Source organism: Epinephelus fuscoguttatus, linkage group LG3 (genome assembly GCF_011397635.1).
Source record: "Epinephelus fuscoguttatus linkage group LG3, E.fuscoguttatus.final_Chr_v1".
Taxonomy (NCBI): Eukaryota; Metazoa; Chordata; class Actinopteri; order Perciformes; family Serranidae; genus Epinephelus; species Epinephelus fuscoguttatus.
This window is the reverse complement of record NC_064754.1, coordinates 42,987,301-43,006,804: the sequence shown is the minus strand read 5'-3', so window position 1 is coordinate 43,006,804 and position 19,504 is coordinate 42,987,301. Positions and strand designations below refer to the sequence as shown.

Here is a 19,504-nt window from a genome sequence, read left to right as displayed (position 1 = left end):
GAGGTGGTCAGGAGTCGGTTTACAACACCAACAGCAGGGCTGGCTCTCTCGTCGTATGTCTGCAGTTGACAATCGGAGGAGGATAGGCTGTGGGTCATTGCCCCCCATGGATCAGGCTTTGGCTGCCTTGGTGGTGAACTGCCCGATAAGAAACTGCAAGGTAATGGATAGCTTGTTGGGGAAAATGCATGGAGAACATGGCAGGCCAGACACAGCTGGCACACATGGGTGCCATACTGTCCCTGTACCAGCGCCATTTGGCTGGCCAGCTGGAGGAGTGTAGTGCAGATCTAATAGTCAGACTACAACATGTCTCCTTACTTCCAAAGCTCATGAGAGAGCACGATGAAACTGCTGGCAGTGCTATGGCAAGTTTTTGGGTGGCCAGGTGCCATCTCTGGCTGTCACAGTCCATGCTGCAGCCAGAGGATAGGGCGTGTCTACTCAAACTGCCTGTTGAGCCATCTGCCTTGTTTGGGCTTGATGCATCCATGATGATTCAGCAGGGCCTAGAAGCCCCTCACTATGCTAAGGAGGTGTGCTGACGCAACATCACCCCCAGCCTTCCCTTGCCCTCAGACGGCATGGGAGGCTCTGGGGACAGACCCCTGGGTTGTTTCAACAATGACCCAGGGGTATCGTTTACAGTTCCGAAGCACTCTTCCTCTGACAAGGGTGGCTGCATTTTCCATTATTGCAGACCACCAGTACAGGGAGGTCTTGTGCCCGGAAATCTACACTCTCATGGTGAAGTCAGCTATCAGGGAAGTGAAGAAAGAAGATCAGCAGGCAGGGTTTTATTCTTGCTATTTTCTTGTTCTGAAGTGGGACAGGACACTCAGGCCTGTATTAGACCTCAGGTGGCTGAACAAGTACCTCAGACCTCTGAAGTGCAAAATGTTGACTGTGTCCAGGGTCAAGCAGGCTGTCTGGGTAGGTGACTGGTGTGCAACCATTGGATGCCTATTTTCAAATCCCAATCTGGGAGGGGCACAGGAGGTTTCTCGGGTTTGCCTTAAAGGAAAAACCTTTGAATTCTGTGTCCCTCCCCGACATCTCACTGGCAGCCCACACCTTCACCAGGTGCATGGATGCAGTCTCGGGGCCTGCGGTGGCCTGTTGGATCACATTCAGGGTCTGGGGCTGCGCATCAACGAGAAAAAGTGCAGTCTCCAGCCTGCCACCCAGTTTCTAGGCATGTGGCTGGATGCCAGAGCTGAGTTGGTGATGCTGTCACAGGAGAGGCAGGTTTCAATCAGGATCTGCCTCTCTCATTTTCGGCTGGGTGCCAGGGCCACATGGTGGCTGTGTCCCCGCCTCTTGGGTCTTCTGGCAGCCTCGGTACAAGTGGTGCCATTGTCGCTTCTGCACATGCGTCCAGAGGCATCTCTTCAGCCTGGGGCTCTGTCCACAGAGACAGCTGCAGGCAGAAGAGCTCATCACCGTGCAGCTTTGTGCGGACCTCAGGTGGTGGAAGGACCCAGCCAACATCTCGAGGGGGAGTATGCGTAGTCCGGTACTGTGTTGCCAGGTGCTCTCTACGGATGCATCCCTGAAGGCGTGGGGCGCACTCCATGAGGGCAGGGGCACCAGTGGGGTCAGGAGTGCCCACTGGAAGGGCCAGCATATCAGTGCTCCAGAATTGAGAGTCATTCACCTGGCGCTCCAGCATTTTCTCCCAAGCCTGCAAGGCTGTCACGTGCTGGTAAGTCCCAACAGCACAATGGCAGCAGCATATGTCAACAGGCAAGGGGGCCTGGGCTCCCCAAACCTCTGCAGAATAGCACACAGGCTGTGGACCTGGGCATGGACACAATTCCTGTCCGTCAGGGCCATCCACGTGCCTGGATTGGTGAACCAGGGGGTGGACCTACTCTCCAGGGGAGGCCCAAGTCCAGGGGACTGGAGGCTGCACCCGGAGGTGGTCGGGGAGATCTGGCACTGCTTCAGCAGAGCAGTGGCCAACCTGTTCTCAACCAGAGACAATGCCCATTGCCCACTGTTGTTTTCCATGGGGTGGGACTCTCCCCCCCCCGGGCGTCGATGCCATGGCACATCAGTGGCCTTAAGGCCTGCTGTATGCATTTCCCCCATTCACTCTCATCCCAAACCTGCTGCAGAGAGTTCAGAAGGAGGACATTTAGCTGATCCTAGTGGCCCTGAACTGGCCCCACATGACATGGTTCTTGGAGGTGGGGCCTCTCCTGGCCGGGAGGCTATGGGAGCTCCCCGTCCGACAAGTCAGGCCTAGGTGGCCCTGCTCCATCCCTTTCCACAGGGGCTCCAACTTTGGGCCTGGCCCCTGAGAGAGCCAGTCTGCCAGGCTTGGGACTTGCGCAGTCAGTGATTCAGACCAGTGCTCGGCACTGTTTACGGGGGCTGCATACTCTCACCGCTGGTAGCTCTTTGCATCATGATGCACAACTACCCGGATCAATGCACTGACATGTGCAGCCCCAGAGGTGCTCCAGTACCTGCAGGGGCTGCTTGAGGCGGGAAAATCACCTTCAACCCTTAGAGGCATGGTGGCAGCTATCAAGGCTGCTCATACAGGGGATTATAGGCTTGCAGATGGTGACTGCAGCCTCATCTCTCAGTTACTGAAGGGTGCACAGCGGCTTGCACCGCGCACCAGGAGGCTGGCCATTCCACCGTGGGACCTGGGTCAGGTGCCCTGCAGCAGGAACCTTTCGAGCCTCTAGAGTCAGTCAGCATTAAGTGTTTTTTCTCCTGGCAGTGACATCAGCCAAAAGAGCGGGGGAAGTGCATGCTCTGTTAGTGGATGTCTGTTGTCATTTCTTGCACGATGACGCTGGTGTTATATCGCGTCCAAACCCTGCATTCCTGCCAAAAGTACTCAGAGACTTCCATTTGATTCAGTCGGTGGAATTGCGACCCTACAACCCCTCCAAGGAGGGTAGTGAGGGCCAAAAAGACTCAAATCTCTGTCCTGTTAGAGCCCTGAAGGTCTATGTCCGGCACACTGCAGTGTTTAGAAAGACAGACCAACTCTTTGTCTGCTGTAGGGCCTAGCGCCAGGGCCAGCCGGTGTCGAAGGCTCGGCTGTCTCATTGGGTTGTGGAGACAATTCGGCAGGCTTCAGAGGGGCTGGCATGCCAGTACCAGTGGGTGCGCGGGCACACTCAACATGAGGTGGGCCTTGTGGACCTCTCGGAGGTCCGTGCAGCTGCTGCATGGTCAAATCCATGGTCAAGTCCATTCACATTTGTCAGATTTTACTGGCTGAATGTGGCCACTGGCACCTCTTTTGCAGAGTGTGTGCTGAGTGCTACCAGATGATAGGCCATGTTCTTCCATGCCCCTGAGCTGGGGCCTTAGCCAGCCAGGGTGATGTCGTATATTACTGTCAGTGGCCTGGCAGCATGCTGGCCAACTGAACGGTTTTCCTGCACCCAACCCCTGTGCCCTTATGGTTGTGTCTGGTGTCTAGGCATCGGTACAGTGGCACACAGTGTTTGGCGGGCTCACAGACCGTTGAATGCACAAGATGTTGTACATTTGTTTATAGTTCATTAGAGTTTTTTTCATATATACATAACTATTGGGTATTTCCTGTTGTTAATGTACATGATGGTGGGGACTTCTCATTTGATTACTGGGGGGGCGCTTATGGACCTGCATCTGCTCTGTCTCCTGGGACCCCACATGGTGTGTCTTAAAGGATTAAAAAAGGGAAAAACACCAGCACTCTCAAAATTTTTAACTGTTTTTGGCCGTGCACCTTGCAAGTTTATTTAGTTTTTGAGAGTGCTTGCTTTTTCCTACGTGATTTTGTGTCTTAAAGGGTTCGTGGGGAGATAATCTCGATACGATAGAGAATGTTCTTTTATAGTGTAACCTTGGTTCTCTGAGTGAGATCACCTCCCCAGGTTCAAGGCAGCTCGGTACCCATTCCAATCAATGTTAATCAATGGGTGCATGCGCAAGGTGGGGCTTTTATAGCCAGGCGCATGCCGGCCACGTAAAGTGGTGTGTCTTAAAGATTATTAATTTTCCATGTCAATTACCCCAGATGGGGATAATTCCCATAGTTATGATTTAAATATTGGATGGGGAGATAATCTCCTCACTCAGAGAACCAAGGTTACAATGTAACTGAACATTAAAGCTGCATGAACACAAACATTAATGTCTTTGGTAATACATATAATTTATTATTGATTATTTTTCACTGACTGCTCAGCATGCTTCCTGTTGTCATTTATCCTTTGTTGTATTCTTCCTGCATACTGTTAGTTCACTTCTTTTACATACTTTTTTCTCTCTACTTTTTTCTGTCATTGCTTTCTCCTAAAGTTGAGGGGAGGTTTGTTTGTATAAGCCTGTGGCTTCTTGACCTCTCCTGACACATTTCTTATTTTTTCTTTTTCACTATTTGGATATTAGGCAGTTTTATGTGTGTGCAAAATATAAAACAATTATGGTCTTTTAACCAGTGCTAATATGGGGTGCCGTTTGTAAAGTGTCTCACGCTGAAAATAACATCAACATTTTGCCACATTTAGCTTCAAACAATGTTTAAAAAAGTATTGTGATTTTTTTAACGTCACCTTTTACCACATTTACAGCAATATTTGTTAACTTAGAAATATATTAAATAGTTAAATCTAAATATTAAATGTGGCACCTAAATGTTAAATGTTAAATCTAAATATTATATCTAAATCTAAATGCTAAATCTAAATCTAAATCTAAATGTTAAATCTAAATGCTAAATATAAATATAAATATAAATGTTAAATCTAAATATTAAATCTAAATCTAAATCTAAATGTTAAATCTAAATGTTTTGGGTGAAACTAAATATTTAGCTAATATGCAAATTCACACTGCCAGTCACCGGAAGTACCAAAATAAAAGCTTGAGATGGTCAGACTGTTTATAGAATCAAATAACGAATTAAAACCAACTTATCGGGGGAAATGGACACTTGAACATACATTAGCGTGATAATAACTACCTAAAATAACAAGAAACGTGTTTGGAGAAATTTTATTTGATGTGTACTTTGAATTGTTAGTGTCCCTTCGGAGGGATTAACAACCTAAGCTAAGCTAACAACCGTCAGTTCTTAGCCCCGTTAGCAGTGTCTGTAATGACTCATTAACTCTTAAACGGTCTGTGAAAAAAATTTTTTTTTCCAGCGGATGTCTTAGTTACAACATGATTGAGCTAGCAAAGCAGTTTTGTGTTGCGATGTGTGGTATTTATTCAGTTATGGGAAATCACGATGTCTAGAAAGCACCAATGGCCGCAGCAGCAGCAAAGCTATCAGGACGTCATCTGTTAAATGTCTCTCATTGTCGGATACGACATTAAACTACTCCAGTTAGCTCAATCATGTTGTAACTAAGACATCCGCTGGAAAAAATATTTTCTTCACGGACCGTTTAGAGTTAGTGAGTCATTACAGACACAGCTAACGGGGCTAACAGCTAACAGTTAGCCTCGCTAATCTACGATAACCATGTTATTAATTTCAGCCCGTGATAGTAATGTTTGTTCAGTCATAGTGTTTATAGGCTTTACAAACACCAGATTAGTCTAAACAGTGATACAGTGACGTGAAAAACGTGAGATGTGCATATATATATATGTTGCTAAACTCCACCGGTTTTCTACCCGGAAGTATTTGTAAACAACAAGGTGATTCCCTCAGAAGGGACACTAACAGCTCAAAGTACACATCAAATAAAATTTCTCCAAATTTGTTATTCTTGTTATTTTAGGTAGTTATTATCACGCTAATGTATGTTCAAGCGTCCATTTCCCCCGATAAGTTGGTTTTAATTCGTTATTTGATTCTATAAACAGTCTGACCATCTCGAGCTTTTATTTTGGTACTTCCGGTGACCGGCAGTGTGAATTTGCATATTAGCTAAATATTTAGTTTCACCCAAAACATTTAGATTTAACATTTAGATTTAGATTTAGATTTAATATTTAGATTTAACATTTATATTTGTATTTATATTTAGCATTTAGATTTAACATTTAGATTTAGATTTAGATTTAATATTTAGATTTAGATTTAGCATTTAGATTTAGATTTAATATTTAGATTTAGATTTAACATTTAGATTTAGATTTAATATTTAGATTTAACATTTAACATTTAGGTGCCACATTTAATATTTAGATTTAACTATTTGATATATTTCTAAGTTAACAAATATTGCTGTAAATGTGGTAAAAGGTGACGTTAAAAAAATCACAATACTTTTTTAAACATTGTTTGAAGCTAAATGTGGCAAAATGTTGATGTTATTTTCAGCGTGAGACACTTTACAAATGGCACCCCATATCCTAATGGCATTAATTCCAGCTGGATGTTATTAAGGCCTTTCCTTTACACTGATTTCTCTCTTTAGTTATTCTACACAGTTTGTTCTGCACATCAGCAGGAGTGTTGGATACTGACACATTTCACACAGTTCCATCAAATACCGTAAATCACTTAAAACCTCTGACTTTGCATATAACTCCCTCAGGATTAGACTGATCCCACCCTGTCTGCCACAGGTGCACCAAGGGTGCCTGGCCACCAAATTACCATTTAGCACTTGGTAGGGTGCGCTTGACTGCAATCTGGCCACGCTGCGAAGTTCATTAAAATAGGGCCTCCAATGTTTTCTTGAGAGATGAAACAAACAACACTTTATGCAGAGACAGAAATAGCTGCTGTTGTCATACTTTACTATTACAATACTACATTGCATAAACTTCCACAAACTAAGTGGCAGGCAGCTCGTACTTATCTGTATGTTTACGAATCTGTTTTCTTTTCAGATTTCAGCAGCAGCTGAGCTTGTTACAGGTTTAAATATCCCCGATCATATGGATAAATTTTTTTATCCTGCTGTAATACCCCCCTGCTGAAAGTACAGTCTTGCACACATGCATGTGTATTTGTATATTGTATATTCATGAGCATATCATACATTTATATAAGAGTTGTCAGTTATAGATGTTTTTCTGCCTCAGTAACAGTTCCTGCTGGGGCACTAGTTTAGTGCCATCTTGTTCCTTAAAACTCAAAATCAATTGTTTCAGGATAATCAAAATAAGCTTGTAAGGGTTTATATATACATATACATTTATTATATATGTATATGCATATATATAATATATATTTAATGTGTAATTTTCTCTGATAATAACAATACCATCCTCAGGGATGAAGGTGATGCTTACTGCAAACAATGTAAGTGACAGAAATACAACCTCAATTCCAAAAAGTTGGGACGCTGTATTAAATGTAAAAACAAAGAAACAAACGAAAGTAAAGAAACAAGATATTTGATGTTCAAACTTTTTAGTTTTTTGTAAATATATACTTATTCTGAAGTTGATGCTTACAACATGTTCAAGGTGAGACAGGCACAACAAAATACTGGGAAAGTTGCAGAATGCTCAGAAAACACCTGTTTGTAAAGTCCCACAGGTTAAGTCAAAGCCATGCATCATGAACATCCAGACTGCAGACTTCTCTGGGCCTGAGCTCATCTAAGATTAACTGACACAAAATGGAAAAGTGTGCTGTGGTCTGATGAGTCCATGATGGACGTCGTGTCCTCTGGACTAAAGAAGAAAAGGACCATTTATTGTTACCAGCTCAAAGTTCAAAGCCAGCATCTCTGAGGGTATGGGGGTGTGTTAGTGCCCATGGAATCATGGGTAACTTGCACATCTGTGAAGGAACCATGAATGCTGAAAGGTACATACAGGTTTTGGAGCAACATATGCTGCCATCCAGGCGACATCTTTGTCAGGGATGTCTCTGCTTATTCCAGCAAAACAATGAGACACATTCTGCATGTGTCACAACAGCGTGGCTTTGTAGTAAAATAGTGCAAGTACAAGACTGACCTGTCTGCAGTCCAGACCTGTCTCCTATTGAAAATGTGTGGCCCATTGCAAAGTGCAAAATCAGACGATGGAAATCCAGCATTGTTAGGCTGCTAAAGTCGTACATAAAGCAAGAATAGGAAAGACTTTAATTTTCAGAACTTGAGTAATTAGTGTTCTCAATTTCCGAACGCTTACTAAGTGCTGTTAAAAGAAAAGGTGATGTCACACAGTGGTAAACATGCACCTCCCACGTTTATCAGTTTGAAGATTAAATATAGTCTTTGGACTACATTAAATTTAATATAGATCAAACAGTGCATTCTGTTTTGATTAAGTTTTACACAGTGTCACAACTTTTTTGGAATTGGGATTGTTTATTCATGCATGCTGCTGGTCCATTTGCCTGGGTTGTGTTTACCTGCAGAGTGTTGACATGTATGGGCGTTCCACCAGTCCCATTCACTGTGTTGTTAGTTTTATTTGAAGTCTTTTTTCCCTCTTTCTCTTGCAAAGCTTTCTCTTTCGTTGCCATTTTGGCTTTCTCTTCCTCAATCAGTTTGGGACTGTTGAGTATCACCTACAGAGAGAGAGACAGACAGAGGGGCAGAGAGGGATTTGAAGAGGGATAGAGAGAATGCATAAGAACAGATTAGTGGATTTTGTGGGCACACCTTGCCTACAGAGATACTAATAGCATTTGAAAGTTCAGGACACTTGATATCCAAAGTTTTTCCCCACTCTCAGTGTTTGTCCTGTCAAGTTATATGTGTGCAGGCAGCAACATGAGTGGTGTAAGAATTTACAACAAAGTTTGAGACTTATCTTCGTCACTCTAGGCTAGGTGCACAATTACGAGTATTATGAAAACTGTTGTTCATTTGGTTGGCAAAGTTGCCCATCACCCCATCAGTACACACACAATAAAAGGACAATAGTAATAAACTTGCTCTATATGTTCTTTGCACTGTAGTTGTTTCTGTGATTGATATCTTATATCTAATTTCAACAACCAGTCTAGACCTCATAATGCTAAGTAAGGTCAAAGATGACTTTGCCTCCGGTGGCGGTTCTAGCCTAAATGCCCACCCCCTCGAAAAAGGTCAAGTTAATTTTATCTTATTTTCTATAGAGCGGCAGATCACAACAGAAGTCATTTAAGGTTACCTTTCCTATAGAACAGGTCTATACCATGTCCGTTTATTAAACAAACTAAATAACCAAATGTTATTTATCTTATTTACACCACAGCATGTCATTTCTGTCTCTACTCTCTGTATCGCACAAAGCGGAGGTCTGCCCCAATGCATGCACACACACACACACACACACACACACACACACACACACACACACACACACACACACACAGACAAGGGTGAGCACACTAGAGCCCAGCTCGGGCCTCATTTTCCTGACCGAACCCGACCTGAGTCCAACACAGTTTGTTACCTGACATAGTTATTGTTATGGACAGTGTGTAACACGCTGCTCGCACAGCAGCGCAGCACGGCACTGTACACACACTCAATTGGAGCAGAGCCTGTGTTGCGTTCAGGCATTGTCACATAAACAACACGTGGGGGGGGGGGGGTCACATGTCATGACAAAGTGCTGCCCTGGGCAAACGCCCATTCAGCCCATATCAGGATTCACTACTGTTTGCCCCATTGCTGGTGTATTATAATGTTGGTTACTCCATCTTCCATAATCCCAGACTCTCAGGCTACAGAGGGTGTAACACAGTGATGGATATGGAGGTGACTGTAGATGTGTGAGATGATGTGTAAGAACTGACCTGTACCACAGCATATTCCACAAGCGATGAAAACCCAAAAAGTAGACAGGCAATGAGCCAGATATCGATGGCTTTTACATATGAAACCTTCGGTAGCTCTGAGGCCAATAACATACTCTCACTGGACAGAGAAAGCACTGATAAAATACCTGGAGACACACAGATGTTAACACATTAATGTTACAACGTGATTATTTCCAGATTAATAACATTTGTGTCAACTTAAATGCAGAGAAACAGAGACAAAAATGTGATAATGTGTTTAGTATGATGATTTAAACAACAACTTTCAATCAACTAGATTGTGGGATGTCAGGGAAGGGTGGTATAATGAATGTATGTATCAAGGGACTAAAAGCACCACAGGATAACTGATGAGGGCAGAATTGAGAAAATCAATAATAAATAAATAAAATAATTTCTCAATTAGAACTTATACTATTAGAGAGTCTTATAAAGTCAACATTATAATCTATTATTAAGATCATATATCAACACATGATGTCTGTCCTGAATATATAATATTACATTCATGTAGCAAAACTACTTACAGAATGTGCTTTTAAACCCCAGGAGAACTTTTGTTTTTATGGCAGATGATGTACTGTTGTTTTACTTCTCTCATACACACACTGTGTGTATGTATGTGTGTGTGTGTGTGTGTGTGTGTGTGTGTGTACGTGTATGTGTGCACGTGCATATGTGCATATGTGCACTCAAATCAAAATCAAGTATATTGTTGTATAAAAGTTTTGCCAGGATCATAGTCAAAATGTGTTGGAGGTCTATCCAATATGAGGCCTATCCAGTGAATATCAGCCTAATATCAGCCTAACTCAATTGGAATAAGAAAAATAGCAAGTATAAGAGCAAGCTAAATGCTGCTGTGTTTGGTGCTCCGACCTGTCAGTGTTGTAGGATGTACATAACTTATGTAAATATTTTAATACTGCATACTTGAATGTAAACTGAAATGCAGCATGTAAAATGTGTTTTTGTGACACTCACCCAATGGTACCCTTGCAGCTGAGGCATCAGGGTTGATCCAGAATGATAACCAGGACAGAACAACAATCAATAGAGTTGGAGCATAAACTCCCATCAAGTAGAAACCAACCTGCCGACGCAATGTAAAAATCACTTCAACGCAGGTGTAGTATCCTGGAAACAGAGAGAGGAGTCAAGCAAACAGCTATCATGTATTTCATATTTAGGGGTTCAAACTTTTGTTTTGTGCTGATTTATTCACATTTTTAATTTTCTTTGTAAATGTTTTTGCAAATTCCCCTAAGATGATACATCATAGACACATTTTATACCAGTGACTGAAGTTGTATGCAAATGCTGCTTAATAAAAGTGTACCCAATCGGCCTGTAGGGGGCAATATAATAAAGGTCCAAACATGCAATTTTGGAAAGGCCACACTTCTCACAATGTAAGTCACACTGACCTGTAATTGGACACACAAGTCCAGCTCAATGTGCTCTACAGAAGTCCAACTACATTTTCCACCGTTTTTGAATATTAACACATTAATACATTTTTGAAATCTTCTCCTAGACCATAGGTCTAATTTGCACGAAACTTTCTGTTGGTCATCATTTGACCAAGTTTATCAAAAGTTATCAAAAGCATATTGATATCTTACTGTATTTTGAAAATATTGACCCTTAAAAAGGGTATAAAACCATTATACCAGTCATCACAAAACTAACTACTGTCCACATGAGTATCAAAATGAAAATCAAATCAAATCAAATCAAAAATGTTTTGTCCAGTCATTATAAAACTCAAAATGTATATTTTACAACAATGTTGAACCATGTGGGGGCACCACAAGTTCCAAACAAGTGCAGGCAGAACCTGGTGCAAAATTTGGCCTTAATCAATGACAAGTTTGTTCAAACATTATAACACTCATGAGATATTTTTAAATAAACTGTTGTAACATGTCCCAAATTTTTTTCACAATTGACCAATTTTTAATGCAGGTGTCAGTAACTGTCAGAGGTCTTAATCCTTTGCATCTTTCATTTTTAACACTCCATGCTGGCTTAAACCCCAGAATCGCTTAGATGGTTCTTTCAGTCTGGTGTGGGCTCTGGTCTTTTAAAGAGATTTGTTTGTAGTAAAGTTAAAAATCGAATCATGAACAGTCAAATCAAGCTAACCCAATGTATGCAGAACAGTTTCTATTTGTGCTGTGTGATCACACAAAATTCGTACAACAGAGCATTCTTTCTATTGTGTGATTAGTAGGTGCAGCAAACTTTGGGCTCTGAGGCCTTTGGTGGATCATCCAAACTATTTGACAATGGTGCCTGTAATAGAATATTAGTTTCCCCCCCCTTCTACCCACTTGGCCAGTAGCAATCATCATATACCCCTTTTCCACCAAATTAGCTCTGGTTCTTGAACCAGGTCTGTCCAGGACATTTGGAACCTTGGTGCTATCTGGCAAACCAGGCCAGTTTGGATCAGGACCAATGTAATCAAGGATGTGTCATCAGTGGAGGGCATTGCACAGTGCACAACAGAAGTAAACAGTAAAAGCAAGACTGTAGATTACATTGATTAACTGCAAACATTTGTTCTGCTATTAGATATTTGTATCCAAAAACAAGCATGATTTCTTATTTAACGTCTCTATTGTTGCCTTCTCCATGCTCTCTTTCCAACCTGTAGAATATGATGCACCCAATGATGTTGTCATTTTGCACCTAAGATCAAAGAAAACCCATATTTTTTTATTTCAGCTGGGAACCAACTTTTAGTTTCTGAACCAATTTATTTCTGGTCGAAATGCTCAGAATGGTTCAAAATTAGGCGGGGAAGCATGTTGGTGAAAAGGGGTAATAGAGAAACTTAGAAATACTTTTTGAGTATAATGCCATTTAAAATAATCAAAGCCATATATAAACCATATTTTTGTTATTTAAATGCAGTAATATAAATACATTCAAAAAGGGCAGTTTTGCATGCAACTCTAATACTGCATATAAAGTTCAATTATAATACTTGTTTGTAACATTTTTTCCACACAGTAATGTGGGTTTCAGGGCATTTATTGTCATCCTGAGACACAGGGTTGCACAGCAAAGTACAACTTGTAGTCCCTTTATGCTACACAAGGTGGACATAATCTAGGGACCAATATCTAAAGTTCCCTCTTGGCAAAAGTTGGAAAACTTACTAAAACTGAGCTTCTATAAAGCAATGAATATTGCGGAGGGCGTGGCTCATCACATAAAGGTGTATAACATCTCAAGGGTTTCACCAATCACCACGCAACTTTGTAGGTATATGACCACACATAATCTGAGGGGACCCCTCCATTATTGACCCCATCAAACAAAATGGGGGCGCTAGAGAGCTAATTTCTTATCTAGGCCTAACTGCCATATCGATTTTTACTAAACTTGGTAGATATGTAGAACAGGATACCTCAAGGTGACTGGAGGAATTTAACTCTATTTGGCAACTGGGTGGCGCTATAACAACAGAAAAATGCTTAAAAATGGCTAAAATGCGACCGATTGCTGCGGCTCCCCCTATGGCCAAATGTTTTTCTTTTTTTCTGCCCCTGCTTGGCTGCGTGGGTTGGTTCAGCGGGTTGTTGTGGCTTTTCTATTTCTTTTAGGTTATCTCCACAACACCACACCTCGCATGCTCCACACATCCACATGTACACTACTGATCACAGTGACTAACACACCCCATACCTGCATTATGTTTATTTATGTTGCTTTACTTAAATAAACATACTTTTGTATTGAAGTTTGCGCTGTGTCTCTCCGTTTTTGTCATTGCCCTTGAGCCGGGTTATGACAGGTATGACATAATCACGGAAACTGTCAGTGTGTCATTCTGTCTGTCCCACGTTTTTCTACTCACTGACGTGGTCAGTCTATGTGAAACTGCACATAGGCATTGAGGATTGGCGTAGGTAGAAGGTGACAAAGCTACCAATGGGTATGGACTAGTAATGTATACTTACCTGTTCCTTGGTAGTACTTTGTGCAGTTTCCATATACTATGTCTTCTTGTTTGATGTCAAACTGAGGGAGAGCAATCTCATCCATCTGAACAGGGTCAGACTGCCACATGAACACAAGATCACTGGTGGTATAGCCAACTAAAACATAAAAATGAAAATGAATAATCTATATTTTGAGCATCCATAGCTTTGTCACACCAAGCATGAATTTCAGAACCCACATTATTTGTTCATGATATGCTTAGATTTTAAAATTTATTTCTAAACACTGTTTTTCCCTTCTCCCAGTTTTTTCAACTTTTTCCTCATTGCATATGGTGACAGACTTTGTAAGATATGTCTGTCTTTAACCACTCCAACTTTCATTCCTCCACTATTTACCTTTTGCAAAAATGATGATTTCATGGTTCATGATATTTGTAATACAGTATATGGGAAAACCAGTCATGTACAACTAACTAAGGCCTGATGGATCATTCCCTGCTGAACTATGCCATCAGAGGATGTTGTATTTTCAGGATATGCTTTCCATTAAATCTTGCATACATCAGTAAACTATTTTAATAACAATCTTAAGTCAAATATATTTACTTCATATCCTACTCAAATTGTTTATTATTTCGGAGAAAAAAATATGTCCCTTCTCCTCAAAACTCAAAGTTTAGCAGTTTGGGCCTGACTTTGGACTTGCCTGTCTTTGCTTGGGACTTGACTTGGGACTTGTCAGTCTTTACGTGGGACTTGACTAAGGTTGTTGTGTAGTGGTTGATAATTTCAAACATGGCAGCTGGGTCACAAACTTTCACATTTTACAGCTAAACAGTACACTAAAATATGTTTCTGAAAACATTTGAGGTGAGAAATAGGCCATGCAGTAACATAATCTTGATTCATATTTGATCAGTGCTGCCTTTGACAGTTTGACAGCAGTTAATAAGCAGTGGTTGACAAAACTGACAGCTATCTAAGAGATTTGTCTCATAATACCTTGTGGATGTAGTGACAGTTTTAGTTTTAGTAAATATTACAAAAAGTTGTTGTTGTTTTTTTCATAAAATTCACCAGCTGTAGCTTTAAGCCCTGTAATGTGAATGTTGCCTATGACACCATGGTCAGATTAACCTGCTTGGAGGCCCTGGTGGGAAAATGAGCTGTTTCTGAAGCATTTCACAGTTACTGTTAATGGACATTGGATAAGAGCCACATTCAGGTAATTTCACAATTTCATCTCTGTTACTACGCTCACACACTACTGCCTTTGAGAGTCCCCCCTTCGCTTACACACTTTGCAGCATTCATGCAGAGCACAGAGTGCCCTGCAGCAGCACGGTGGCAGTATGAATTGAGTTACTACTGTAACCCCTACATACTGTCCTATTATTTAGATGAATGTACTGTTAATGAAACAAAATCCCATTTGCAGAGAAACACCAACGTGCTGGTGATTTATTAGAGGATGACTGTAAGAAGCTACCACCTTTCCTCTCTGACAGTAGAGCTGACTTGACTTACATCAGATGTCTGTTTCTGCCTGGCTTTAAGTAATCAAATGTACTTATCCTGGTTTTTTGAATGTTAACATTTGACTTCAGTACACATCAAAAGCTGTTTTACTGCCTGTAATTATCCAACATTGTGTGCGTATGTCTGTGTTTATGTGTGAATGTGTGTGTGTGTGTGTGTGTGTGTGTGTGTGTGTGTGTGCATACTCACAGCTCTCCAGCTGCATCTTACACTTCTGTGTGTCCATTGGGAAGAGTGTAAGATCCAAGGGACAAGACAGCGTCACTGACAGCCTACACACACACACACACACACACACACACACACACACACACACACACACAGGTTCACTAGGAGAAAGACAAAACCTCAACTTTAAAGGTCCAGTATGTAGGATTTAGGGGGAATTATTTGCAGAAATGGAATATAATATAATTTGCATATTTTCTTTAGTGTATAATCACCTCAAAATAAAATGTGTTTTCGTTACCTCAGAATGAGCCATTCATATCTACATAAGGAGGGATCCTTGTCTACAGAGATCACCATGTTTCAATCCAATTCAATTCAAACCACTTTATTCATCCCCGGGGGGCAATTAATGTTGCACTGCCATGTTTCTACAGTAGCCCAGAATGGACAAACCAAACACTGGCTCTAGAAGGACATTCAAGTTTTCACATTTGTGTCGGCCCCCATAGTTACACCTTGCCCTAACTGGATGGGATACGAATGAGCATCAGCGACTTAATCAGTTTTACTGCACTGTTTTCTGTTGGACTGTCCTAACTGCCAGTGAGCGACGCTACATGACGCCACGCAATGGGACATGCCACTTTGAGCTGAACTGTTGTCAGACGCCCCGTTCTATCTTTATTCTGTTGCTCACACTGAAAGCGCTTCAGTGGACATGGAACAGCTGATTCACAAGGTCTTAATGAGGAATTACCTACAGGTTACCTCATTTCACTACAAAAACCTAAATATGTTGGCATCTGGCTGAAGGGAGATGACCAGGAAGATCAACTTTACTGGTGAGAATTGTGTGGGATGCTAGCAAGCTAGCTTGTTTTACAAAGTGGACATGGTGCAATGATACAACAATGAGTACAAATAATAAGGAAACACACATTTACCTGCCTTTTCAGTGATTACTGAGCACACAGTGGTTTGTTTACATGATGTGACGGAGTTCCACATTTAACGGATCTGCCTTGAATGGAAAGCTTCCGATGTAATACGATGCGGCACAATTGTCTGATGCTCACATACAGTTAGGACACAGTGTACGAAGCCCCTCGGTGACGAGGAGCATCAGAAAAACAGATTTTTTTTTTAATGTGAAACTGCTTTATTCAGTGTTTTTATGGGTGTAAATCACCTGATCTGTTTGTTTTGGCTAGACGCTACTAAATTTCCTTGAATCTTACACACTGTTCCTATAAAAGACACAGCTTATTTATTGTATTCTAAATATCTCACTTGTTTACTTTGATTAGAATCTTTCTATACTGTCTTCCAGTTTGGAACTGCCAGGGCCGTCTAGATCCTCAAAATGACCTGAAGATCAATTAAAATAACATTTTGTGAAAAGGAGAATATTATTATTTTACATGTATTTAATTTGTCAAATCATTCACTGTAAAGTCTATATGTTTTTTGGAGGGGCACAGCCATACTGAGAGGCTCTGCGGAGCTTCATTTAGGTGCTTTGAGCTCAATGCTATGACATGACTACAGTGAGCATTCTTTCATCCCCATGTTAAGCAGGTAAAATGTTCCCCATCTCCGGTTAGCACATCATTTTGCAGGTATTTGGTCATACGCTAAAGTCACGGACAACTTGACATTTTTTGGCTTGATGACTGCACTTGATCAGGAGTGTTCAAACATTTTGAGGAGCCAGATTAGACAAGATGAAAATAATTTGGGGCCAGCTGCTTCTCGCATCATGTGGATTATTAAAAAAAGAATCACATGCAAATGAGATAATCACAACTTTTTCATATTTCAGTGAAAATGTATGGAACTTTCCACTGCTCCTGAAAGCTGTTGTCCTTGCTGTCAACTTATGCTTCTTTGTTGTGGTCATGTCTACTATCTAATAGAAATGTCTGCTGTTAGGTAATCGTTTGTTTGCTTATTTATCATCTGTTTATAAAAACACATTAGTTCTGCCTGCATAGTTCCTACTTGGTCATGTGTACAACCTGTATGATAGTCCTGCCATCCTGGGGTGAATGGAAAGAAAGGTAAACTGATCCTGCATCATTGAACAATATGTGTGGTGGGCACATATAGTATATTTTGAACAACAAGCCGTCGGCCATTGAAAATGATTGGCCCCCTGGTGGGACTTTCGACATGTCTGCACTGGATGAAAAGTTAAGAGAATGTGTGTGTTAAATTTCATGGCAAACCCACAAACCAACACTGACACGTTGTAATAACTAGAAGAAAGTGTTGGACTGTAAAAGAAGCAGCTCTGTCACTGGGAATGAAGTAGGTCATGGCTCCTGGAGGTTGACAAAAAAAATAAAAAAAATAAAATAATGTGTGTGCGTACCTCATACTAATCAAGACATCTCCGTTCCTGAAGATGAAGAGCAGAATGTTGTCCTGTGTGACATCATGGAAGTTAGCGTTTTTCTCATTGGCAAAGAAAAGGTCTGGTTTCCACAAACACTGGAACATGTTGGGGTCAATAGTTAGTGCGTCACTCTTGAAGTCAGTGGGAAGTCGTAGGCGAGGGTCATTCCATCTCTGACGAAGAAATATGTTCACTCTATAGTCCTGTCGAGAGAGAGAAACACTGCATTTATAACTGCGCAACACATTTGCACTCCCAACTCATCACATACCAACACCTGGTCAGTGGCCTTACACATCAAACTATGATGCTCTAGGTGCCCGTCCAGAGTCAGTTTTGGACACTCAGGGATGGTGCGTAAATTTATGCTCATTACATGCACTGAGTCTTTTCACTTCAGTTTTCACATGAAATGTACAGCTTTTGCTTGTTAAAAGCAAAAAGGTTGTTTTTGTTTTTTTTTTCAAAATGAACTTAGACGTTGGTAAAATACTTTGCTTTCTTAGGTTTAGGCAACAAAGTACATTCGTGACGTCACATACTTCATCTGCATAGTACTGTATGTTACACACACTAGCACACTGCAGTGCAAATAAAATAACTCAACTGACACTTGGTTTCACAGGGGACACAAACAGTCTCCACCTCCCCTCCTGCCAGCCATAAGCAGTCTTTCTTGCTCTTTGTACTATGGTAACTGCTCAGTGCATCAGAAAATGTCGCCCAGAGCACCTATTACCACTGCTGAAGGGTGCATTGGTGCATTGGTACCAGACACAGAGGACCGCTGACTTAGCATCAGTATTAGACGAGTTGGGAGTGGGACTGGATTGAACTGTCACCATGTCTACTACTGCTCCGGCTAGTACTTCTGCTGCTGCTCCTACTACTGGTAGAGCCACTGCTATTTTCAGTGCTTGTGCTATTACTATACTGCTCATAATACTAATGATAATATTACCATGACGTTATTTTGACCAGTATAAATGGATCTGTTCACCCAAATTACAAAAACACATTTTTATACAAAACATAGTGGTATCCAGTTGTAACTGCACTATCCAGAGAGCAATTCATAATTTTAAACTAAATACCATTTAAAAATAATAACATTGAAGGTCCAGTGTGTAGGATTTACTGATATCTATTGGCAGCAATGTATATAATATTCATAACTATGTTTTCATTAGTTTATCATCACCTGAAACTAAGAATTATCACCTTTTTGTTACCTTAGAATAAGCTGTTTATATCTATGTACATACAGAGCAGACCCTCATCAATGAAGTCTGCCATGTTGTTTTACTGTAGCCCAGAATGGACAAACCAAATACTGGCTCTATAGGCCCATTTGTGTTTTGGCAACAGTCATTAGTTTCCAATGCACTTGGCACACAAGATAAGTTTCAGTTCAAGATGCCACTAAATCCTACTCATTCAACCCTTAAGTGTGTGTGTGTGTGTGTGTGTGTGTGTGTGTGTGTGTGTGTGTGTGTGTGTCACCATAGTGGTCTCCTGAATGGATCCAAAGCTGTTGATGAAGATGTTCACTCTGGACTCAACTGGGATACCTGAAACACATAAACACAAAAGACAAACTTAAAACAATATGGCACCAGACTGTTCTTCTCCATATAAAACACAATGATTTCTTCTGCTCAGATGCTGATGGTGTACAGTATATTTGAGGTAAAACACCCTCTCAACAAGGAAATTCAACATGAACTCACTGTACAGTGGTAGAAA

The 19,504-nt window shown here is 41.3% G+C and overlaps 1 protein-coding gene across 7 annotated transcripts in view; it reads right to left on the bottom strand.

Moving 5' to 3' along the window:
• Window positions 1-19,504, bottom strand: part of LOC125885710 (glycine receptor subunit beta-like) — an 82,989-nt gene that overhangs the window by 2,108 nt on the left and 61,377 nt on the right. For all 7 annotated transcript variants that reach the window (XM_049571437.1, XM_049571432.1, XM_049571436.1 and 4 more), the window contains 7 exons: window positions 19,262-19,329; window positions 17,735-17,961; window positions 15,379-15,461; window positions 13,666-13,803; window positions 10,676-10,828; window positions 9,668-9,816; window positions 8,291-8,449 (listed from right to left, as the gene is read on the bottom strand). In XM_049571437.1, the coding sequence (XP_049427394.1) occupies window positions 8,291-8,449; window positions 9,668-9,816; window positions 10,676-10,828; window positions 13,666-13,803; window positions 15,379-15,461; window positions 17,735-17,961; window positions 19,262-19,329 (977 nt within the window). The remainder of the gene's footprint in view (window positions 1-8,290; window positions 8,450-9,667; window positions 9,817-10,675; window positions 10,829-13,665; window positions 13,804-15,378; window positions 15,462-17,734; window positions 17,962-19,261; window positions 19,330-19,504) is intronic.